At 35.9% G+C, this 26,952-nt stretch overlaps 2 protein-coding genes across 2 annotated transcripts in view; one reads left to right on the top strand and one right to left on the bottom strand.

Moving 5' to 3' along the window:
* Window positions 1-26,952, bottom strand: part of IL1RAPL1 (interleukin 1 receptor accessory protein-like 1) — a 1,088,386-nt gene that overhangs the window by 429,729 nt on the left and 631,705 nt on the right. Inside the window, exons 4-5 of the mRNA XM_004689926.1 lie at window positions 6,969-7,155; window positions 4,267-4,420 (exon numbers count right to left, since the gene is read on the bottom strand). Of these exons, the coding sequence (XP_004689983.1) occupies window positions 4,267-4,420; window positions 6,969-7,155 (341 nt within the window). The remainder of the gene's footprint in view (window positions 1-4,266; window positions 4,421-6,968; window positions 7,156-26,952) is intronic.
* The window catches only part of LOC105854124 (transcription factor SPT20 homolog), a 6,685-nt gene continuing 4,096 nt past the window's right edge, over window positions 24,364-26,952 (top strand). Inside the window, exons 1-2 of the mRNA XM_012730224.1 lie at window positions 24,364-25,722; window positions 25,840-26,046. Coding sequence (XP_012585678.1) covers window positions 24,364-25,722; window positions 25,840-26,046 — 1,566 coding nt within the window. The remainder of the gene's footprint in view (window positions 25,723-25,839; window positions 26,047-26,952) is intronic.

Raw genomic sequence — 26,952 nt, 5'->3', positions numbered from 1 at the left:
AGAGAGAGAGAGAGAGAGAGAGAGAAAGATAGTAGTCATCACTCCACCCCCAGGCTAGACCACAAATACATCATGTAATTACATCAGTGGCAGAGGAATTAAAGGTTTCACAGTAATATGCATTTCAGTTGAACTTAAAAGATAAATCTTTCATAGTGATGAGCAGAGCTAATATGAAAAGTACAATACCTCGCTATTAATTATCCAGTGGAGTAAATCATAAACTGAAGTTCAGGAAATTAAATTTTATTCCTAAATTTGTCACCATGATGTTTTGTGACCTTGATAAAGCCTCTTAACCTTTTTTGCCTCAGCTTCCTCGTCCATAAAAAGAGGAGGAAAATGTATCTTTGCAGTGCATAAATTCAGCCTATGGTTGATTGGAAAGTAGTTTAAATATATTGCTATATTAATGGTGCTAAAAATGTTATACCAACTATAAAAATGCTACTAAAACTATCACATTCTTAGAAGAATTACTTCAGTCTTTTTGCTTTTTTCAAGTCAGTTTTCTGTCTTCACTGTTCTTGCTGACACCTACATTTTAACCAGAAATATTTTTCCTAAAAATAATGTTTTCACAATCCATTTTCTTGCCATTACTAAACTCTATTATCCAGGCCTAGGAATTAAATGGTTTTTCAGCTGGACAACTCATTTCAAGATTTTTGTAATGGAAATTTATTTGGCATTTTGTTTCAATTTTTAAAATTAAGGGTAATTTATTTTTTTCTCCAGAAACAATAGTAAATATTAAATAGGTAAAAGTGGGTACCATATAATTTAATTTGTATTTCTTTTAAAAAAAATCTATGCAGTCTGTATTTTTTTCTTAGACCTTACAAATCCAAAAATATGTACTAAATCTAAGGTCTGTATTTTTTAAGACAAACCAAACTATTCTAACGTATGCTGGAATTACTAAATCTCTTACAGACCAATTCAGGACATGACATTTTCCTGATACCTCTATTACCAAAAATAATATGGCAGACGCTTAGAGTGAAAGCTATACTCAGTGTGTGGGTTAAAGTTTAGTGTAAAGGATATAGGATATATCAAATCACATTGATAGAAACAAATATTTTTACATTTCTACTTAGCAACATTTAAACAAAGAAAACTGATATACAATCCATAATTTTATAAATATCAAACCATATTTTACATTATTTTATTTTAGAAATCATAATGGTTAATAGTAATGGATATCTGTTGTTTCTATTTCCTAGGGTATTTTTCACATTTGAGAACTACTCTCATCCTCTCAGTCCATTTGGATGGGGTAGGCCTATGACCAAATGTATCTGAACAATATCTAGTACCTTTGAAAAAAACATACTCTGAATATACAAATCTACTCCTAGGGATAAGTCCTATGCAAATGCCTACTTATATATGCAATGCAAATTGCCTGTATTTTGTTTGTGCATGTATGTGTGTACATATGTGCATATGTTCAGATTAACAGAAATATTACATTAGCAAAAACTATCAACAAATGATGAGATATTCGTATAATGGAATGCTATAGTATAACAATCATGAATAAACTAGAGATAAATGGAGTTAATCTGGATGAATTTTCAAAACAATAGTGAAGCAAAAGTTAGACAAAAAAGTATATACAATTGTGGGCTCAAATTTAAGCTTCAAAAGCACACAAAGTTTTAACTATATTGCATAGGTATGCACTATTAGATGATATAATTTTTAAAAACAAGACAACAAATATCATAAAAGTTGCAATGGTAGTAACATTATCAACAGTGGGGAAGGAGGAATTTATCATCAGAAGGGTGTCCAGGGAAATTCTGTGGGGCCTTCAATAAACTGTTTCCTCATCTAGGTGGGTTCACTTGAACATTCTAAGTAGCTGACTGTTTATACTTTATGTGACTGTTACAATACCTTCTATTGAAAATCCATTGCCTTATTTCTAGAAAGTCAAGACAATATGGTAAAAAACCCAATGAAGAAGAAAATAAATCTTGGTAGACTGGACGGCAGTTAAAACCTATTATGAAGCAATCTTAACAGAGAAATTCAACCCACTATTTGTATCTAAAAGTTTGACTTAATATGAGGTTTTATTAATTAAAGCTCAATACAAGAATCGCTATAATAAAGGAAATTAAAATAGTGATAATACTCATAGCATTAATAAAAGCAGAGAGTGGAAAAAGCTTGTTACTCCTACATTATTTTCCTGGCTTTTCAGGTGAAAGGCATTAACTTGCCCAATTGAAAACAGTTATTTTAAACTTGTATAAGGCCATGTTATTAAATTAATTCATTAAAAAATGCACATCTATCGAATGAATGCTTTTGGTCAGACAAGCTAGTTGTTCTTGGGCTCGGGAAGCCCATATTAAAAATGACATTATTGCTTTTGGAGTTAGTTTCCACATGTAAATAGCTTGGAAATTCATCATTCTCACTGATACAAGAAGAAAAATTTAAAGGAACAGACTGTTAAAACCTTTTCTTGGACCTTTAAGAGAAATGAAGTAACAGGGCAGTCACCCCAAAATTGAAAGACTGGTGAATTCAGGGAGTGACAACCACGGTCTGTTTAAGTAGGACAGAAGCCACTGGGGTTATAAACTATATCAGCACTTATCTGAAACCAGGCTTATCTATGACAAGATATTATAATTATCAAAAAGGCAACTTAAAATAAATGTTTAATATGCAAGTAATCTAGTGATGGGAAAAGATCATGTACAAAACCAGATAGGTAATTTAAGCATAGAAATAGACATTTCAAACAAGAGTTAAGTCATGAAGGTGTGACATAAAACAGTAATAGAAATGAACAATAGCTTTGATGGGCCCAGCAATAAACTGGATACAGTCAAGGAAAAAAAAATAGTTAACTTCAAGATAGGTCAATAGAAATATCATAAAACAAAATGTAGAGTAAAAGGAATTAAAAGAATGAAACAGACCATCTAAGAACTGTGGGGTACTATCAAATGACATACTATATGAATTGTTGGAAGACTAGAAGGAGAAAAATGAGGGAGCAGACTAGAGTATTTAAAATACCATGAATATGGGATCCCCAAAATTAAAGACAGAAATCAAACTAGAAACCCATGAAGCTTGGAAGGCACTAAGGATAAATTTCAAAACCATCACACCTAGAATTTAATGTATTCAGAATCCAGAAAAAAACGGACAAACAACCTGAAATAATACAAGCAACAATGTTATGCCTATAGAGAAACAAGGGTATGAATCAGAGTTAATTCCTTGTCAAAAACTGTACAAGGAAGAGTATAGGTTATACAGAACAGAGCAGAATATTTAAAGTAGTAAAATATACAGAAAACTGTATTTTAAGTGAATTGATGAAAAAATGAAAAACAAATATCTTCAAAGTATTTGACAGTCTTTTTATACCTATTTATATATGTTTTATAAAAATGATTGCATAAAAAGTCACCAAGAAAAATTGGTCTCATTAAGGTGAGTATGGAGTATTCAACTGGCTAACATTACTCTTGCTTTTTATCCCCCTTTAGTTCTTGGAATCACTTTCAGAGAACTACACTATGATGTGAAAAATAAAGAATAGAATTAGTACAATACTTTATATTTGGTTATAATTCTGTTTTTTGAAAACTGATTTAATATCCATTACGTTGCCTCATTTGAATCTTGCTAAAACCCTGTAAAATAAACACGTTAAATATTTTTAAGCCCCATTGTATACATGAGGAAATGAGGGTCCAAAGATTGTGGAGTTTCACACAAGGTCAGATGACTACTAAGTTTTAGATTCCTGATAAGTGTTCTGAACCGTGTTCTCATTCCCTTTGACTTTAGGAACCATATATGGCAATGACTCCCTTCAATGCAACTCTCATAGTTATCCAATGATTATACATGAAATTATAGTATTTTCAAAGACATATAAATGACTGGAAGACAGAAGTAGATATCAAACATTACAGTTCAACACCGGAAAATATTTCCAAAAATGATGCCAAAAATAATTATAAACTTATTACTTCAAGTACTTTCAAAAGCTAACATTTTTTTTATAATTCCCTATGTATGTATTTCTTTAACCTTTCTAATACATTTAAGTATAAGATGATGCAAGAGTAAGGAGGAATAATTTTTTTTGAATAAATTTTAACTATAGAGAGTAGTTATTTCATTGTATGCATCTGAGAAAGTCAATATATACCTTAAAAATCTACCTTAAAGGAGGTGTTTTATTACTTGCAAATGCAATATTGAAGACTGTCTTACCTGTAACAGTCAGTTCTGTAGTTCTTCTTACAACAAAGCCCCCATATTTTAACTCACAAGTATAATTTCCAATGTCATCTTCTCTGACTTCTCTTATCAGTAAGGTGTCTCTTTTGAATACAATACTTGGCCTCCATGTTTTTGTCCTGCATTCCTACGTGAAGAACATAACATTTTTATATGGTACATAGTAACTGAAAATCAGGAAAAGGATTTCAAACAACCAAACCAAATCCTTCCAAAGTTATATTTTAAAAGGACTAAAACACTTAGAATTAATACCACTGATACCCACATCTTCTCAACATCTATGGGAAATCAGGTACCTCAAATTCAAATTAATATTTTTAACATGAGTGATGTTATAAACTTCTAAGATTCGTGTCTCCAACTAATTGGCTTACTAGATCTATGAAAAGAGGTTTTGTTTAGTTTAGTCGTGCCTTATTTTTAGAAGCAAATTCTGCATGTTTTATTACTGTGAAATTAATCATCTTGGTATTGATAACATAGAATAAAAATGTTACTGCAGTGCAAAGCAGAAATATTAATTTTATAAAGGAAATAATTCAATTTAATTATTTTAAAAATTTAATATTGCTTTTAGAAATAATTCAATGTTCCTGTCATGCACATATGATAATCCATGAAAGAAACATCCAACATTTATATGCAAGGTCTTTGAGTCCCATAAATATCTATTTTCATTGTTGATGGGTCTACCAAATTATGGTGTTTGAATTAAGCTTTTGAATATAATGACATTGGCTCAGGAGATTTCTGTTTTTGCCAAAAAAGAAGTCCATTTCCTCTAGCCAGATTTGAAATCAATGGAATGAGGATAAAATAGCTTTAAATGCTTTGACACTACTCAGAGGTGATATTATTCCTAAAAATTCTTATTGCCAAATCAAATTTTTACAGACCACTATTTTGGTTTGTAGCAAAATGCTTTTATATAATTAGAGGACAATTATCCAGTTATTTCAGACCAAAAGATAAAATTTATACTGTCATGTTAGTTGTATAAACTGTCATAATTGCATCAACTCTGTACTGAATGTATGGACTATATACTGCCTTAATGATGGGAAACTAATATGAATTGTTAAAAGGCTTTTAAATTCCACATACTACATTGTCTCCTTTCATTCTGCCAGTGACAGTTTTTACAGCTTAAGGTCACAATGATTGGGGCATTGGTGGAAACATGTCTAAAGGACCAGTGTGAGGACAGTCATTTAAAAATTGAGTGTGTATGTGTGTGCACATACCTGCAGAGTCAGTAAAGTTTCAGGACAATTTGAAATTTATCTGGAAAAGGTGAGAAGGGGCATTTAACTACAAAAATCAACGTACTAGAAAACAAGAAACTCCTTATCTACAAGGTGAATGTACACATATAGGTACTAGAAAAATATCTGTTCTTGGGGGGAGAAAAATGTTCTTGGAGACTTTTAATCACACGCCTTTGCTAACTCTCCCTTCTGTAGCTATCATCAGGGCTTGCTGAGAATCTGCCAATTGGAAAGACCACTGAGAAGTAGGGTGAGAAATTGTCAAAAAAAAAAAAAAAAGAGGAAAACAGAAAATTCATCTGCACAGGCACAGAAGTCAGTGGGATTAATATTTGAGGTCTGTTTAGCATATTTCGCTAAATATGCTAAATAATAGAAGTCCAAGAGAAAATATTTCAGCAGTTCTCCTGGTGTTTTGAATCCTTCATTGTTTATTACAAGGGATAAAAATAAGTCTCATTCAGAGAGGGTCAGTGGTAATTTTGCACAATCTTTTAAAACTGTAAAAGATTGGTATCTTGTTTCATTTCTAACAGGTTTTGAATTCCTGAGCAATCATTCCTGAAGGCTCATGGTGTGCAAGCTGACGTTTGTGGAGCTAGTAACTAAGAGTTCAGCTTCCTATATTCCCACCTCCACAAAAATGGACAAAGAGATTTTGCACTAGAAATCTCTAAGTCATGCATATAAAATACTCCAGAGTCTACACTGCATTTATTAGGAGGCTCAATAACAACTTCTTTGAGGGTATAGAAAAGTTAAAAACAAACAAACAAACAAGTGAATTTGAAATTCAGTTGAAAGTCAATGATGAAATTGGAATGGGAATAGCAGGAGTTAAATTATTCTAGCTTAAGTTTCTTTTGGTTTTGAAAAAATAAGTTTATTTAATACTATTTCTATAGTGTTATAAATTTTCAGCAGATTTCTTAAAATTATGATGGTTTAGATGAAAAGAACTAGAGTAGGTGCAGAGACACTTCCATTAAATAGAGCACTCTAATAAAAGTAGTATATCATTTTATCATAGAAGTAAATGAGTCCTTTACCTTCTTATTGGGGATATTTTGGTCAACTAATATGAAAAACTTTGAAATGAATGCTTAATGTATTTTTTTCTAAAATTACTAATAGAGATTACCATAGCCTTTAAAGAGCTGTCATAATCTAGGTATAAAGATATATATAACAGCTTATTACAATGTACTAGTAAATTATACATTCATTAACATTTACCAAAAACACTAGTTTGATAACTTTTAATGACCAGCACAACCTGCTGTATTATTTCAGGAAGAGAGAGCTGAGCTGTATCTCAGTTATTTAAATGTTTTATCTAATTTGTCCAATTACACTGTAGACATTAATATATTCAAAAGCAATAAAATCATCCATAGTCCATACCTTATACCAAAGGATTTCAGGTTCTCTGGTTGGCAGTAAAAAATCTTCTATGTCACGGCATGAAATTTCCTTGCTTTTGCTAAGTTCAGCTTTATCAAAGTACTTCATCTTGGAATTATAGCAGAGTCCAGTGTCATTTTCACCCACTGTCAGCGAAATGGATACTTTCATACAGTATGTGGAGTTTCTGAAAGAAAGCAGAATAGATATGACAGCTGATGTGAACAAAAAGCAAGTGTTGCAAAGGGAGTGTGTTTAATTCATTTAGATGAGAGAGAAAGAGAGAAGAGAAGAGAGAGAGAGAATGCCATAGACTAATCATATATTAATTAACATTAAAGTGTTGGGGCTTATTCCACAGAGTCCTCTCTTGTCATCAACAAAATATTGTTTGTTTCTCTGAAACCATCTGTTTATTTTTTATTTCCCAGGGAGGAAATTTCTGCATTGTAGACAGGTTTGGTTCAAAAATATGTTCAACAGAGATTTTTGTATCCAGAAAAATAAAAGGAGTAAAGAAAGATTTAGGTCAGAAAACAGTCAAGTGTGGGTTTATAGAAAAATTAGCAAACTTTAGGCATGAGTAGAAAAATGCATGTGACATATTAAGTGTAATGGAAAGACAGGGATAATGGTGCTCATTTCCTATGGTACTGGGTGTCTTGATAATAGAGATGATGCTCAGTGAGTCTGGGTGGAAAGCAGTTTGGAGTAAAAGTATGGCAAAATCATTATCCTTAGTGACCCAGATCCATTTGTGTTTGGCCAATGAGTCCAGATTTTCAGGCAAGAGGAAATTGTAAGTCATTATGTAAGAGCAAGCCATTTTTGATAGACAATTGTACAGAATCAGTTCATTAAATCAGCATTTCGTTTTACTCCTTGCTGGTTCTTTGAAATAAGGTTTGTAACTTGGAATATATGAGAATAAAATCATGTTCTGAGTTCTCCATGAAGGATTTGGGACCAAAGGTAGTTGTAATGTAAATTACACTATCTCTGCTTGCAATTTAAATCTCTGGACAGTCAATGAACAATGATAATGTGTCAGATATGGTGGAGGAAATGTGAATAAAGAGGAATAAAACATCTGACATTTAGCAGCTCCTTGTTTCAGTTTCTCGCTTTTTTTAGAATGCTAATATGACATGATGAGAATGGCCAAAAAAAAAAAAAAAAAAAGCTAGGTTAGTTGTAATGTTAAAATATATATGCATTTGGTTTTTGTCTAAGACTTTTGGGATATCCTGAAATATAGGCATGTCTTTGTTATTCAAGTAGAGCTCCTCAGATCATACCTAACCTTATGGGTTTGTTGAGGGTGGAGTCCCCAGGTAGCCTCAAGCTGGGATTGGTCTCCAGAAAGACCTGATTGATCAGAAGGTTGAACTTTCAACCTCTCCAATGACCTTCAGAAAGTGGGTAGGTATTGGAGATAAAGATCTATGAACAAAAGACTAAGAAGAACAGAAAGGTTTGATGGGCTTCTGGGTAAGTGAATACCTGAAGGTGATGGTAGCATAGCACATCCACCTAAGAAGGGCTCAGAAGTTCTTTGCCTCTTCCTCTATCCTTTGTCCTAAATAACTCGTTCTTCTGGTTGTTCATCTATCCTTTGAAATATCTTTTGTGATAAGACATCAATAGTAACTAAACTATTTCTTTAGTTCTATGAGCCATTCCTGAAAATTATTGAGTCCAAGGAGAATGTTGTGTAAACTTTTGATTTATAACAAATCTATCAAAAGCATAGGTGGCAACCTGAAATTGCAACTGGTCTCTGAATTGCAAGGTGGTCAGTAGGCTTGTGAAACTGAAGTATAACCCTTGGGATCTTATGGAAACTCTAGGTAGATAGTGCCAAAACTGAATTAAATGACAAGACAATCCACCCCAGTGTTGCAGATTGCTGTATGTAGGGAAGAAATCCTATATTATCTGGTATTGGAAGTGTTGTGACTAAAGGCAGACAATGGTTTTATTTACAAAAATTAGTTATTCAGCTTTATATTGAGTAGCAAAGAAAATGTCCACAAAATTTGAATGTAGATATTTATCATTTCAAATATTATGAAGTCCACAGTGATACTTTACAGGTTCAAGACTATTAAACAAAGTCATTCAGTAGCCTGAAAAAATCCTGAGAGGATATGTTAGCAATGATACATATCCCCTGCCCTTATCCCACCACAATCCAGGAAAAGTAACACATACACAAGCCAATAGTTGAAATACAATGTTATAAGTACCACATAGACACCACAGTAGTGTTGAAGACATCACAAATGGTGATACTTTGCTGTCATAAAGAATAGGTAAGATCTTGGCAATTTTCAACACTCTCAACAACAGACAGATCAACAAGACAAAAAATAAGCAAGGACGCTAAAGCACTAAACAAGGACATAGACCTCATGGATCTACAGACATTGATAGAATACTGCACCCCCAAAAATCTGAGTACATATATTTCTCAAATCCACATGGATCATTCTCAAGGATTGACTTCATACTGAGAGACAAGACAAATATCAATAGATACACAAAGGTCGAACTCATATAAACTATATTCTCTGACCATGAAGGAATCAAACTGGAATCAACCTAAATGCCCCAAAATAGATGACTGGATTAAAAAGATGTGGCACATATACACAATGGAATATTACTTAGTGATTATATAAATATATATATAAACTCATGCCTTTTGTAGCAACATGGATGGAGCTGGAAGAGATCGTGCTTAGTGAAATAAGCCAGAAAGAAAAAGAAAAGCAGGAGTGTAAGGGATCAGGGGGAAAAAGCAATTGTAATAAAATAAAAGCAAGAACAAGAACACCTATAAACCAGAAACATTTTACGGGGGTGGAGGAGGCAATGGGATCAAAACAGTGGGAAGAGTGTATAGGACTATGATGATGGCACATGGGTGAACTGGTGGTGGGAAATCCATGGGATTACAACTGAGATTTTTAAAAAATGTACAAAATGAAGAAAGATGTAAAAAATAAATAAAAGAACTTGGCAATTTGAGAAAGACAATTTCAGTGACCAAGTATGCACAAAGGATTGAAGATATGAAATAACTTGGCATATTTGAGGAATTGCAAATAATTTGGTGTTCCTGGATTATAAAATAGTTAAAAGGGAACAGCAGGAACTGACACCAGAGTGTTGCAAAAGGGCCACACTGAGAGTCATGTTAACCCCTGAGAGTTTTTCCTTTATGTTGGAAAATGATGAAATTTGAATCTGGGGGGAAATTTTCTGATTGTAACGAGAAAAAATGGGTTGGTTTGCCCAAGAACTTTATGCAGTGAGATGAATTAGGAAGTAACTGCATTCATTCATTCAGGAAAAAAAAAAATGTCTGTTCCAATAAAGATGATGCCCACTGGGAGACAAAGGACAGATTATGTTAAAAATAATCTTTTGTACAGTATCAACATGGCTGTGAAGGCGCAAAGGGAAGAGAGAGGCATTCACAATGATGAAGAAATTTTTCAGATGAAAATGCGAAAAGGTAGAACATGGAAAATGCTGAAAATGAAACAGCTTTGAGAGAAAGGAAAGTGTGTTAAATTTAAGCTTAAACTTCACAGCCAAATGGAAAAACAATCCTTTTTGGCTTTGCCAGCAATATAGATCATCCATTCTTTATTAATTTTAGTCCTGTATAGATGAGAATATGCTTTTCTGGCCTCAATTGAAGATAACATTTTTTTTTCAGAAAAATAATTATCTAAGTTGAGCTATTAACTATCTTAAGACATATTCAAATGTGTCTTGAAAAAATATACATGTCTCAGTATAGGACTGTTATTTGTACATGTTAGAATTCTTTAAGAATAGACTTTTCTAAGTAGCAACTCATTGAATTCTAATTTTGAATCTTTACATTAATAGTTTTAGTTTGGGAATATTAGGTTTTCTTCTTAAACTATCGATTACTTTTTGTGGCGTTGTTTTTTCCATATCTCCTGGTATCAAGCATCAGACTACACACACACACACACACACACACACACACACACACACTTTTATGACCAAGAGAAGAGCAAGACCTCACCCATTCCTTTTGAAAAGCAGGGAAAGTTTCTCGACTCCTTAGGCTTTCATTTCCTCACACATATAGAGGCAAAAGATAATACCAAAGAACCCAGATACCCAGAGATTGTTGTGGGAATAAAACATGTTATAACACCCGAAGAACTACAAACAGTGCACCCTAACACTCAGCAAGTGCTACACGTTATTATCAGTACTGCACCCCTTGTCCCCACTTCCTCTATATTTCCATTTCGCAGTTTGCCGACACAGTGTTTGATTGCAAGATAGATAAGACAGTATCATCATGATGATATCTTCACTTACTTGGTGTTTAATTAGTGTGAAGCATACACACTCTGATAGATCTTTTATTTTTTTCATCCGGCATATCTGAGTGGTTTGGACAAGCATGAATTAGGTTGATGACAACTATAGACTCCTCACCACAGCTTCCCCTTGGTCTCTTCTGTAACCGACACTGACCCTTAATTTTCAGGAAGTGGCCCCAGAGGAGAACACTTAGGCATTCTTATTTTCCTGACTTCCTGTGCGGTGACTGCTGACTTACAACTGTTTGATAATGTCTGGAATTCCAGACTCCCCAGGACAACACTATTTTCAAATTACTTTCAATGTTTTAATATTTGTTTACTGTTCCTGTTCATCAGGAGGTGATTTAAAAAGCTAAAAATAAAGCAGCATACAATGAACACTATAGTCTTATTTACTGAGAAAAGCTAAAAGGAAGCAAGCGATTTGTGACACACCTGATCCTCCTCCCCCCTGAGAGAAATTACACACTCTCAAAGTAAAGAATGCCATCCACTACCATCAAATTTGTAGGCTGACTCCTACAGCCTGTGGCTCTCTCCCATCAGGGAAAGAATGTGGAATGGGGTAAGTGGGGTAATGAGAAAGTTCCTACAGGAAAAAATTAGGACGTATTTACTTGGCTGCAACCTAACAAAAAGTTAATTCATGACTGCTGGTTTCAATGTTTCTAAAATGACTAAAAGAATGGTGAATGTGTAAAAGGAGAAATCAGTTCTGCATGTAATGGAGGGGAAGTACTCACTTTTTCTTTGTGGTGAAGATATATTAATATGATTTTTTTTAAAGATTTATTTGTTTGTACATACAGAACTGGGGTACAGGTCAGAGGCTCAGGGGCGGTGAGAGGCTTCACCAGAGACAGAGTGGGGAGCAGAACAGGCAGATCAACGAAGTACACTGCTGAGGGGAGCAGCGGGCGAGACAGGAGAGGTCTGCCACACCATGTGGTCTCCTCCGGGGCAGGCGGGATTTGAACTCATGCGGAAGTGGCTTCAGCTTCTCAGTGCAGTGCTTTAACCCGCTGCGCCACCAGGGAGGGCCTAATATGATTTTTTTTAAAGACCTACTTTCTTCGACAAGGGTGACTCAGAAGTACATATTTACTACACACAATAGATCATACAAACAATTTAGTTATTTCTATCAGCCTCCTGAGGTTATGGAAAAGGTACCCAATGCTTAAAGAAATCAATGACTTATCCAAGTTCCACTTTTATTGGTGGTAGAAATAGGATGACAATTCATGTCTCCTAATTTTTAAATCATTGGTTTATTCTATATGCCACTAGAGATAATTAGTTCTGGGTTACACACATAAATTACCTACCTATATACACACATATATGCATACAAATATATAGAATTGTTTCAATCCTGTTTTGTATTAGATTACATTCTAAAACATGTCTTCTGGAAAAAGGAAGAATGCAAACTAATTTGAATTTGGAATTTCTTGGAAAATTTAGGTCCTTAAACTCCCCCAAGTCTAATAACACAAATGGGGAGCAAAGCAACAAGTCATCAAGAATTATCATGGTTTCTTTAGCTCTTCTTAGTACATGCTATACATTTATGTGTGTGTGTGTATACATTCAGCAACTGCTGAGAACTCACAAATATTTTCAACATAAGAAGCAAATATATAGCATACACTTGCAATACTTTCTTTTAAGTATAGATTCTGGAAGTCAGTAGAGTACCCTGAGGTACTCCATACATTTCTTAGGTATATGTGACTTTGAAATGGAGAAATATTCTGAATTGGCATATATTGGAACTCTAGGAGAGTCTAAATTTATTTTCTAAAGGAAGACAACACTGTACAACTACAAATCGAGGTGTGGAAATTTGGATAGAGAAATAAGAAAGAAAAATAGGTGTGGGAAGGAAAATTTTGTATATTATCTGATTACTTTTTAAAGTATAATTAAAAACCAGGTTACACCATGCCTATCTGTAGCACAGTTTCAATGATTCTGTAATCACATGTCCTATGCATGACAACACACGGTGTTCAGTGTTTCTCTCTGACTCTAAAATTATCACAAGTAACAGGACTCCTAAATATATCCCCCGTATCTAAACACTTCACCTGTATATTATGTTAATTCTCAGGTCCCTAAGGCAAATAACCTTTTCATAATGTTTGGAAATCATTTCCCATCTTATGAATTTGGGGATTTGAACAATACTTTTAAAGGCTTACACTGATTTCTGCTTCCATATTTTACACGGTCCACACTGATATTCACTGGTCATTTTTCAAGCCATAATCTTTTGTACACAAGTGGTTTTTTGGTAAAAAATAACCAGATTATTTTAAAAGTGTCCCAAATATTTGGGAAATAAAAAGCAGTGCAGAGGAATGACCTGGAAACTGTAGTTACCACAGACCTGAGAAGAACTGAACCCCCTGAAAGACGGTTCCTTCACTGTAAAATGACCACAGAGAAAAACAACAAAAAAGCGTTTGTTAAGTCTGCAGTATACTTTGATAGTTTATTTCTACTCTTGAAAGCCTTATCTTTTTTCTCCATATTTAAATACCTTTCTTATCTTTATGATGATACCTGAATGCAGACATGTGGGCCACTGTAGTAGCTAAGTATTCTTACACACACTGTGCTTATAGCTACCGACACTAAATGTGACATTTATTTGGATTGCATTTTCTTTTCAGAGGAGCTTTGGGGGACCTACTGATTTAATTGTGGCTGAAACAAACCCTTATGAAAGAGTGGAATGAAAACTCTGAACAAATATTAAGACCTAAAAAATGTGAGGTTAGTAACTTCTGATTTGAAATTCCTTCTTTGAAAATTTATCTGAGCTTTAGCTATAATTTTCTGTTAACTATCTAGTGAAAATAACTGTGTACCTTTTTCTCCCCTAAAATTCTAGGAGTATTACCATTGAAGAGGCCTCAGTGTATAATCCAGCTTTGTGCTTTTGGCCTGAGTTATTCTCAGGCAAGAGCACTATCAAACTTCACCACTATAACTCTAAGATCTCCTCCCAGACTTTACTGGGGAAAACTTAACTTAGGACACAGCTAATCCCTCACCCACCCCTCATGCTACTGGGTACATAACATGAACTCAGAATTGTCATGAGAAGAGAAGTTCTCACAGAGTGAAATCTGTTGGACTGTTTCCCAGGGTCAAACCCTCACTTAGGTAACATAATAAACTCCTTGTCAAACAACCATTCAAAGCTTTTATTTTAGTTATACTAAAATAAGTTATGCAAAGTTAAGCACAGTGTGTATAAGACAGTTAAGCTACTACAGGCTTTTATTTTTGTTTTACCGAGGTCTTTATTTTAGTTAACAATGTGAAGACGTTAAATTACTTTAAATATGGGATATTTATGTCATAGTCCTAATTACACTTAGATGATAAAAACTGAACTATTCTGTAAAGTTGACAGAGATACATGTTTTCAGACTCTTGAGACTTGTATGGTTTTAAAGATATAATATTTATTAAAGTTTATGGTCAGAGTTTCATCTAAACAGTGAATTCTTTGTACTTACCATTTTTAGAAACTGGTTTAATTTTTGCATACACTAATAGGTGCAGAAAAGCAAGTCTATATGCAGAAAAACTATTCCTCACTAAAGAGAAAGGTTTGGCAGGAAAGGAAATGGAAGTCATTAATGCTCATGAAGAAGAGATGGTCCCCAACTCACTCAAATTACATATTCATAGCACCAGCTTGGTGCTTTAATTTGGAGGTAATATGTGTTATTCTGCTTGCTTTCTTGCATAACTTTCTAATATTTATCTTCAACTCTTTTACCTCCTTTTCTTCTGTTATGGTTTGAGATAGTTTCATTCTATGTAAATTTAGCATAGTGCTTATTAACTTCACATGACATTGCATTAAATCAAAACAAAACCATTAAAACCAGCAAGAGACAACCCACATACCATAGGAAAAAGGATATCACTATGATTTATTAAAGGAGTGAATTAATAATCACTTACTGAACATTTAAAATCCATCCATTCCGTCAATACATACTTATTGAGCAAAGACTATGTGTCTGGCCTAGCTGGGGAAAAAGCAGTGAATAAGCAAAGGATTTGCTTTATGGAGCTTATGCGCTACTGAAAGGAAATGGCGTAGGGAGGAACCCTGTACACAAAGCTTTATACGCTATCCCTTTGCATCCTTTACAGTGAATACTATTTAAAAAAGAAGAAGAAGAAGAGAAAGAAAGAAAGAAAGAAGTAAGGAAGTAAGTGTTGGCCGGAATGTGGAGAAATAGAAGTCATGCCCATTGCTGATAGAAATGTCAAAATGACACAGCCATTGTGCAAAAGCAATTTTGCAGGTCCTTAAAAAAAGTTAAACACTGAATTACCACATCATTCAGCAATTCTGCTCCTAGATGTATACTTAAAAGAACTGTAAGCAGAAACTGCAAACAGAAGTCTCAATAGCAATGTCCTCAGCAGCATTATTCACCATAGCCAAAAGGTAGAAACAATCCAAACGTTCACCAAAAGATGAATGTATAAATAAAATGTGGTATATACAAACAACAGAATAGCATCAGGCCCTCAAAAAGAATGAAATTCTGATACATGTATGGCATAGTTGAGCTTGAGAACTCTATGCTAAGTAAAATAAGCCAGACACAAAAGGACACATGTGGTATGATTCCACTTATATAATGTGCCTAGAATAAGGAAACTTATGAGGTAAAAGTTGAATAGAGGTTACCCAGGGCTGGTGGGGATGAAGGGAGAGAGAGCTACAGTATCATGGATGCAGTTTCCATTTGGGGGTGAGGGGATGAACTTTTCTGAAAGTGGATAATGCAGATGGTTGCACACAGTGTAAAATACTTAATGTCACTGAATTGCACAATGAAAAAGGGCTAGCTTGTAATTTTACATATATTTTACCAAAGTAACATTAACTTATACACATTAGTGTGACATGTATGTGAATTACAGCTCAACAAAGTGATTTTTAAAAACCTTTATATGCATTTTCTGATTTAATTTCCTTGTATGTATTTTATTTAACCCTCTGCCATTACATTCTATTTCTGTGTTGTCTCCTATGTTTATACCTCCAGTGCTGAGCTCTCCCTGATTTCTAGATTTAAGAATGCTGAAGCCTACATATCATAACTATTTGAAATGTAAGACATTACTTTAGCACTAAGGTGCCCATAAAAAAAAAATCTTTACTTTTACCCTCAAACCTATTCTTCCCTAAATTCTCCCTTCTTGCTGACACTTACACCATTTGCTTGCTGCTCAAGCAAAATAGCTAGAAACACTTTTGAGATATTACAGTCTTATCCCAACAGAACTAGCAAAGAGGCCAGCAAGAGCCACCAAATAATCAATTAGGTAATTAATATTTCAATGCAGTATTTTTCAAATCAAATTAATATGAAAAAATCCACAATAACAATAAAGATTTCTACTTTTTACTGCTGCCCAGATTCATTTTCATCCTATCAATAATGATCATTATTTGATATTTCCTTGATTTCAATTTCTATGGATGGGTATATTTTTTCTCTTCCACAGTGCTTCAAGTACCATAAGAAAGCATGTCAAATCGTTGCCACTTTAGCCCACAAATATACCCTCCATTTTCAACCTTAGCTAAAATATTTAATATTTTCACTTGAGGTAATACTAGAATGCCCCCATCAGATATTGCCACCATAATCCAACTACAACCAAGTCATCCATAGTCCTCCACTATAGTCCACTGTGCCTCCTTCCCTCTTTGTTCTTACACCTCTCCAGTCCCCTACTCCCTCTCCATCTTCACACCACACATTCAACAAGGGACTGATAGCCAACATCTACAAAGAGCTCATACAGCTCAACAAAAAGAAAACAAACAACCCAATCAAAAGTGGGCAGAACAACTAAACAGACACTCTCCAAAGAAGACATACAAACTACAAACAGGCACATAAAAACTGTTTTTGTCACCACTTATGACCAGGGAAATGTAATGGAAACCACTCTGAGACACCACCTCAAACCAGTGAGAACAACCCATAGTAGTAAATCCCAGAAATACAAAAGCTGGTCACTTTGTGGAAAAAGTATCCATCCCAGCCCAACCCACTGCAACTTGGCCAGCCCTTATGGAAAGCAGTATGGAGGTGTCTCAGACTATTAAAAATGGATCTGCCATGTGACCCCACTTATCCCACTCCTAGGCATCTACCTGAAAGGAAAACTTCAAAAAGGAAACATGCACACTCATGTTCATTACAACACTATTTGCTGCAATAAATATGGAAGCAACCCAAATGTGCAAAAACACTGTTTGGGTTTTTCGAATAGAGAAACTGGTCTTTCTGTTTCTTGGTCAGTAACACCACTGGCTTCCTCTCTTTTCCTTCTGAACATATGGAAGGTTGTGGCTTCCTGCTGTTGCTAACCCTTGGACTGCTTCATGCTTTGGCATTTCAGCTCTTCAAACGTAACTATAACCTATGCCCCAAGTTAAATTCCCTCCAGTGAATTACTTGGAGTAACAAGTATCTTACTGACAAGATTCCAGTCAGTACGGTAGCTTGTGCAACAAATATTTGTGTGTTTAATCTACATTAAATGTAAATTTCTAAAATTCATGAGGTAAAAAGAGAGGTAAGGAAATTATATAGTTATATATCTACAAATATTAGATACTGTTTAAGCATGGTCCATTTAATAAATTAAGGTAAATTGCATCTGAGAAGGTGCAAACCTATTCTCCTAAATCATACACATTTTGTAGACCAATTTTATGTCAATAAAGAAAAAAAAAAAAAACAAAGCCACAACAAAAAATAAACTCCCAAAATTAATTGATTAGGGTACTTGGGCATTTTTACACTTCCAATGAAAGCCTCACATCTAAAACAAAAATAAAGGAAAAGAGAAAAAGAACAAAATTAAACTGTGAATTAATTTAATTTAGAGACACAAGACATTTTGGGGAAGAGACTTTTTAATCTATACGATTAATATGCATTTCACAGTTGATTTCTTTTCAATACTTCTGATGCAATGTTAGTATCAATTCCAGTCAGTAGTACTTTTTAGATATTCTTGACTAGACAGAAGAGCCATTAAGCTGAACCACCTACAACTCACCAATTTGCTAAGGATCAAATGGTTTAAATAGTACAAATCTAATAACTTCACTTGCCAAAAGTAGGCCTTGTCCAGAAACAGATAAAAATACACTAATGATTTGTATTTTATAAATATAAACAAGCACAGAGTAAAACATTATATAAAAAAATCTTGTCGGCCCTCCCTGGTGGTGCAGCGGGTTAAAACACAGCACTGAGAATCTAAAGCTGCTTCTGCATGAGTTCAATTTCCGCCTGCCCCAGAGGTGACCACATGGTGTGGCAGACCTCTTCTGACCCACCCGCTGCTCCCCTCAGCAGTGTACTTCGTCGACCTGCCTGTTCTGTTCCCCGCTCTGTCTCTGGTGAAGCCTCTCACCACCCCTGAGCCTCTGGCCTGTACCCCAGTTCTGTATGCACAAATAAATAAATCTTAAAAAAAAATATTGTCAACAAAGGATACATGAATAAAACATTACACTTAAGTTGTCAGAATATAATGCCAAAAGGTGATGTTAGAGATTGAAAGTGTTAAAAACAAAGTGGGTCAAATCTTTATCCAAACGTGATAAAGACCAGAAGAGGTTTGCACAGGCAGGAGATTCCACTAAGGGGCATGATGACCATGGGCAAGTAATTTGTCTTCTTGGAACTTCAGCTATCTGATTATAAGAGTATAAGGCTTCTTAACTCCTAGAGTTGTTGTGTAAAGTAAACAGCATCTTGATGTAAACACAGTGTGTAATGGGCAAAGCACTAGGAAACATGTATTATTGTTGCTACTATCTGCACTTAACCTCACTGATCTCTTGAATCTTATCATTTACAGTCAACCTCACTGATCTCTTGAATCTTATCATTTAGATTCAAAATTGTTTCACATGCTCTTCATTATTCATAATATTTCACCACTGGTTAAATATAGACTTTATGTCAAGGTCACCACTTTTTTAAAAGCTTAATCTCCTTTCCAGTAGTGCCTCATAAAAGAGATAAATCACATAGTTCCCTCTATTTAACCTCCTTATACATTGTGAATATAACCCTCTTCCATTTCAGTTCTCCAGATCCAACTTCTCATTTTTATACAAAGGTTCAGTATGAAAAGAGAGCACCCTTTCTGGGAGAAAAGACCCACACATTTGAAATTCAGTTAAACTTTTCTCACATAACTGCTAAAAAGATCTGTAGTTGAAACTGAGGCATCAGGTGGAAAACACTCCTAGATGTAGCGGTAGAGAGAAAAAAATAATTAAAACAACATGAATGAAGGCTTGTCTATTATTAGATCTCCTCTCTTCCTCTAGGGAATTCTAGAATGGGATTGTTAAATATTTGCAGATGTCAACAGCTGTGTACATGGAACAGACATTTTCAAATTCAGCATTTTCAGAAGTATGGGCCATAAGAAAAACACCTACCTCCAGCCAGAGGGGAGGTAGAGTAATTAGCTGGCAAAACTACTTCCTTGGCAATACCGTAAGATTATTTCTCATGTCCTTTACATATGAAACAACTATGACATAAAATTTAAAATGGCTTTATTTTACACATGGGTTCCAGTTAAAATACATGCTCTTTCTTAAAAATCCATTATGAAAATAGCTAGAAGAAAGAGAATACTTATGGAATGGAAAAGTTCATCCCCATCACAATCTTATCAAGATGCAGTGTTTTCCCAAATTCTTCTTCGTATATACATAAAGAATATCAGAAAAATTAACTGGCTACCTCTTTTGAGTGTTTTCATAAAGCTACAAGTTATACACAGCATGATGATCATTTCTACTTTCAAAAGTGTTCTGTTCACCAGCCTCTTAAATACAATTGTAATTGACTGCCTTGGTAACTAATTTGAGAAAGCTATTACATTACTTTCTGACTTCTGGTTTTCTTTTACACATATGGATTTACTTGGAATCTAATTTGTACAGAGTATCACTTGATCATTGGATTTTGTAGTGGCTCATGTCATTGTTTATCATATGTTATGTATATAATGTTGAATTCACATAATATAAATAAGCCATAATTAGAATTGTAAGTATATTAACTTCTCATTTGTTAAACGATCATCCATATGAAGGCTGAAAACCACACCAAAACCTCCAAAGTAACGTTAATGATAATATATTGTATCTATGCATGTTTTATTTACCCAATCCACTAACACATTACTGAGAGATTTTACACTGAGGTGTTCTTTGTGTTCATATGTGTGGCCTCTATTTCCACCTGTAATTTAATTAATTCTCTTCAGTCATAAAGATATTTTGGTGATAATATACACTACTCTCCTCACTTTCTCATTCAGGTTTACCCTTTACCTTGGTCTCATGATAGAATTTCTCAACAACATTCCTAGGGAAATTATCATATTATCAATAACCTCCTGACTTTCTACTGTTATCTACTTTGAGACTAATGTAACCTCCAATGCTACTTAGGTCCACACATCTTGAGATTTATTAGAGGGTGTTTTCCTTTGGTGCCTCTATTCCTTCTCTCCTTTCCCTTAAATGCCAGAATTTTCCTGGGTTTTGGTCCTCCTTATTCATTTCCTCCTGAGTCTTATGTTACCTTGGTGACACTCAGAAAGGATTTCTGCCCATCACTGATGCCTAATGATTGCATAAATGATCAGAGTAATTAAACGTTGTAGTCTTTGACAAAAAGTATTTTTTAAAGTTTGACCCACTTCACTCGTGTGTAGACAAGTTTTGCAATGGTTTAAGCTGTTAAATTGACTCTCATTTTTAAAAATTATTTATCCCCTGACATGCAACAACAGAAGACACTTTGAGATAGGTGAGGTAAGGAGGTAGCAAGTCCAACTCGACTTTGAATTTCAAAACCACTCTCCTTTGCTGCCCTGAGAGATGCAGATTTTGTTACTGTTGGTAGTACTTTACATAAACAGTACATTTTTACATAAGTCTCCTTTCTTATCATTCTTTGACACTATACTGATCCTACAGTGATAATAAACTGATTCATAGGGCCCCTTTACCTTAGTCAATCCCTTCATCCTAAACTTCCCTCTCAAAGATGCTTCACTTTTACTAATAATAGTTAACAAACTTTGGGCCTATGCTTTTTCCATGTTCCATTCTTTTGATTTCCCAATAGGCTGTACTATAATGTCCTTAGCCTCAAGTAATTCATCAGACTCGAGATTCCCTCAAAATTAATAAAAATAAGACCATTAACTCAGGGGAAATAATAGGATGAATAAAGGATGAGAATTTTAAAATGAAAAGACAAAGAAAGATTTGAAGAAAGTTTGGTAGTAGTGAATTTAATTGAAAATACAGTACTAAAAATGTAGTATTAAGGTTGGAGAAATAATGTATAAATGTCTGTTCATTAAAATAGAAATGACACAACTAAAACACACAAAGAGAAAGGAAAAAGGAATCAAGAGTAACCAGATGCATTAATGTGTATGTGAAAGTAAAAAGTAAATATTTCAAGCTGATAAAAAATTATTTAGGCCCTCCCTGGTGGCGCAGTGGGTTAAAGCACTGCCCAAAGAAGCTTAAGCCACTTCCGCATGAGTTCGATTCCCGCCTGCCCCGGAGGTGACCACATGGCGAGGCAGACCTCTCCTGACCCGCCCGCTGCTCCCCTCAGCAGTGTACTTCGTCGATCTGCCTGTTCTGCTCCCCACTCTGTCTCTGGCGAATCCTCTCACCCTCCGCATTTCTGGCCTGTACCCCAGTTCTGTATGAATAAATAAATAAATCTTTAAAAAAATATTATTTAAAGCTGACATAAGAGAAAAAAGGGGTTAGTGATCACCCAAAGGAGTAAGAATACAGGTAACTTTTATGAACCACAACATAAAAATGTACACAGACATAACACAAAATAGTATAGCAGAACTATAAGATCACTTTCATATTAAGCCTATTAGTCAAAGTATATTATAAATATTTTCTCCAGGTTTGTGATCTATTATTTAATTTTATTTGATTGTTTGCCATACAATCATTTTTTTGTAATTATTTTATCTACGGTTTGCTTTATACCTTCTGGATTTTGTGTCTTTTAGAAAGACCTCTTTCAGTCTGTGATTATATATATTTTTAAATTCTCCCATATTTTTCTCTAACAGCACTATTATTTCATCTTTGATCCATTCATTTTTATAGAAGTGGTAAATAGACAATTTTTTTTCAAATAGGTTCATTTTCCTAAAATCACTGAATTAAAAATTTAATATTTTCTTTCCAATGACATGGTATTGTTTAACAAACTCTTTTATGTTTGGGGAAATACTTAACAGATCTCTATCTGTACAACAACTAATCTCACTTGAAATCTATACAACTGCAACACACTAATTACTATAATATACTATCTGCTAAGGCAAGTTTTGCCATGAAATATTATTCAAACTTTTATTTATATTTATTTATTTTCTTACTTTTAACTGAGGTAATATTGGGATACCCTCTCATCATTTTCTTCACTATTCTTGGATATTTTTCCATGTAAACTTTAGAATTACATTGACTGGTTCCAATGGGGCATCTATACTACCAAATAAGTGACTTAATACACTATATTTGTTAAAAAAAAATAACACAAACAATTTACATGCTATATTAATGTGAATCCAGTTGGGACCCTGCAACCCAAGTTCCCATGAAGACTTTCAAATGTTCCTCTGTTCACAGGGGTAGTTTCCTAGAAAAGTTTCCAAGTCAGGCTTTAGAGTCAGAGATTTTGGTTTGTAACCTGCTTCAACTGATTGCCATTTTGCATCTTGAGCCCATTAAGCTGGCTGAATGTTCGTTTCCTCATTTGGAAACTGAGGATAAAAAGGTGTGCCTTATAAAGTTTCCTGAACTTGGATTAGATAATTTGTATTTCTAATATCTTTAACATATACCTGAATCTGAGTGGCAACTCTCTGTAAAGTAGCTCCCAACAGACGTTGACAACATCTTTATGAAATCCTCCAATTTAGATTTTTTTCTCTTAACTTCAGAAATGCCATGGCATGACTCCATTTATTTGTCTGATATATTTATTTCTATTTATGAAAGGTGCCCAACTATCACCTCCCTTGGAAATGAATAGTTCTTCCTCACTCCTCCATGCTTAGCACTTCCTCTGTTCTCCTTTACGACTCTGTCCAACACCTATAAATTACAGTGTACACATTTATTTGTGCACCCCAAGGAAACTGAATTTCTCCAGACCAAGTCACTTATCACTGGTTCTACTGTTTCAATCCTAGTGTATCAATTCCCTTATAATTCATACTCGAAAGCAGTTATTGAGCAGATTTTTTTTTAATGATTAGGAACATAACACCTATTTGTATTTATTCTTTTCTATTCTTTGGTCTTTATTTTACAAAAACAAAGAGGAAAAAATGGACACTGCATCTGTCCCTAAAAGCAGTTTTTGTCATCACATTGGAAAACTGCAGTGAGTGAACTGAGACGGTTCAACTCGCCAGCAGGAAGTACAAGCACCGGAACAGGAAGTATAGGCTTCCGAGCAGCACATGGTGCACCGCTATCTCCCCTCCCCTCACCGCAAGGGACAGGCTGAGGTTGCACACGTAGGTCCACACAAGGGCCAATGACCTTAGCCCCCTGCGTCAACTTCCGGCCAAGTAATGGCAGCTACGTGAGGCGAGAGCAAGGTGCAGCTCAGACACTGGAGCCAGTGCGACTTCTGATAGAGGTATGTTGTCAGATATCTCTCAAACTTTTCATGGTGCTTTGTTGACGGAGGTTTTCTTGGAGTGGTTTTCTGTGCTGGTGACTTCACTGCAGCGTCGTAGCCTTTTTCAGAATTACACATTGATATTAGAAATAATTTTCACACTGCTTTATAGACACACGTACATTTTCTTTTTGTTTAGGGGCCCTAATTTATGACACAATGCAACAGTCTTTAGAACAAGCTTTGGATCGTGCAGAGTCTGTCATAGAAAGTGCCCAACAAAGTCCTCCTAAAAGGAAATGTTCACCTACTGGGGAACAATCTCTCCATGAAAAACTGTACAACATCTATGTTGAAGAATGTGAAAAAGAGCCTGAAGTGACAGAGGAGTTAAGGAGCAATGTGAACCTGTTAGAGAAGCTCGTGGCCCGAGAGTCCTTGCCATGTTTAGTGGTCAATCTATACCCAGGAAAGGAGGGCTATTCTCTGATGCTCAAGGGAAATAATGAATCCTATTCAGAGTCCATCCGATTGCCCTATGAAGAAAGGGAATTTCTGGAGTACTTGGATGCGGAACAATTACCCCCCGTTTTGGTGGATCTCCTGGAAAAGTCTGAGATTAATATTTTTCATCGTGGGTGTGTCATCGCGGAAGTGCGGGACTATCGGCAGTCGAATGCTGCGGATCTCCCCAGCTACCAGAGCAGGCACCTTCTCTTACGGCCAAGCATGCAGACCCTCGCTGCGGACATGCACGCAATAGCCGGCGATGACCCGAGCTGGAGCCAGGACGACAAGCTGCTGCTGGAGAGCGAGCTGCTCTTAGCTACGGCCGAACCCCTGTGCCTTGACCCTTCTGTAACAGTAGCCTGCACGGAAAACAGACTGCTCTACAACAAACAAAAGATGAACACCCACCCGATGAAGCAAAACTTCAGGAGGTATTCAGTGCCTTCTCTGAACAGGGAGCAGGAGTTTCCTCATTATCTACATACTCCTGAGCTAAGAGGATTAACTTCTTGTAAAACAGAGCAAGAAAGTATAACAGGTGAACAGTGTGACCTCAGATTTCCTATTGCAGGAAGGTGCATAGATACATGGAAACAGAGACCCTGTGACTTGGCCATACCATCTGAAGTGGATGTGGAAAAGTATGCCAAAGGAAACAAGCCTGTTGTAGGTGAGGATTCAGAACCAACAATTTGGCCAACCCAGGAGGTAGACGATGCTTATTTATTTGGAAGTGAAGTTGGTGATCAGTACCAGAAAACAAAACTGCCCTTCATGCAGTCACTTAATGATCCACTTTTCTCTGGAAAAATAAGGTCACATAAAAATGTCAAATACAAGAAACAAATGTCTCCCTCACAATGGTCTACATATGACCAATCAGATAGTTTCATACCTGGGTCAAAGACTGATGCTGGGATTATAGTTAGTCAGTCTGAGGAACTGATCCAGGAGAAAGCCATCTATTCAGTCAGCCTGTCATATAGCGACAGTGAGTCACCTAGTCTTAGTCAACTTTCTCCAGAGAAAGAAACAGAACAGTTTGAGAGTATGTTAATTCAGTCTTCAGTACTGGAGGAGGAAGAACAGCCTGAGAGTATGTTAGTTCAGCCTTCAGTGCTGGGGGAGGGACCTGAGAGCATGTTAGTTCAGTCTTCAGTGCTGGGGGATGGAGAACTGCCTGAGAGTATGCTAGTACTGGAGGAGGGAGTCAAACACCGACCTCTATTCACCACACTTTCCTCAAGCTCAGAAAATAGTTCCCCAGGGAACAATTTTATTCCACAACAGGCAAGCTGCTTTCTTAGATCTCCATCACCTGTTCCTGCTTCGAAGTCACCAAGTCTTTCTCAGAAATTCTCTGTGGAAGTGGGTCATGTTGGCATCATTCCTGTAGACAATCTGTCTGCTGTCAACTCATCAGAAAGAACCCCAGCACCATTCACTGCTATCTTCTCACAGAGAATTCCAGCACAGTCTACTATCAGCTCATCAGAGAGCTATCCAGGTCTTTCCACTCAAGGCTCATCACAGAGAATCCCAGGCCTGTCTTCTGTCAGCTTATCACAGAGAATCCCGACACTGTACAGTGACAGCTCCTCACAGAGAATCCCAACACTCTCTAACTTTAGCTCCTCACAGAGAATCCCGACACTGTCCACTGTCAGCTCCTCACAAAGAATCCCGACACTGTCCACTTTCAGCTCCTCACAGAGAATCCCAACACTGTCCAGTGTCAGTTCATCACGGAGAACAACTGGCCAGTCCATTCTTAGCTCCTCACAGAGAATTCCAACACTGTCCACTGTTAGCTTATCACAGAGAACAAATGGCCAGTCCACTGTCAGCTCATCACAAAGAATTCCAACACTGTCCACCATCAGCTGCTCACAGAGAATCCCGGCACTGTCCACCACCAGCTCCTCACAGAGAATCCCGGCACTGTCCACCATCAGCTCCTCACAGAGAATCCCGGCACTGTCCACCATCAGCTCCTCACAGAGAATCCCGGCACTGTCCACTGTCAGCTCCTCACAGAGAATCCCGACACTTTCCACTGTCAGCTCCTCACAGAGAATCCCGACACTGTCCACCATCAGCTCACCATGGAGAACAACTGACCAGTCCACTGTCAGCTCACCTCAAAGAATTCCAACACTTTCCACTGTCAGCTCCTCACAGAGATTCCTGACATTGTCCACTGTTAGCTCCTCACAGAGAATCCCGACACTGTCCACTGCTGGCTCATCACGGAGGAAAACTGGCCAGACCAGTGCCAGCTCCTCACAGAGAATCCCA

Source organism: Condylura cristata, unplaced genomic scaffold (assembly GCF_000260355.1).
Source record: "Condylura cristata isolate star-nosed mole 26May11 unplaced genomic scaffold, ConCri1.0 scaffold00027, whole genome shotgun sequence".
Classification (NCBI taxonomy): Eukaryota; Metazoa; Chordata; class Mammalia; order Eulipotyphla; family Talpidae; genus Condylura; species Condylura cristata.
This window is presented reverse-complemented; position numbering and strand designations above follow the sequence as displayed.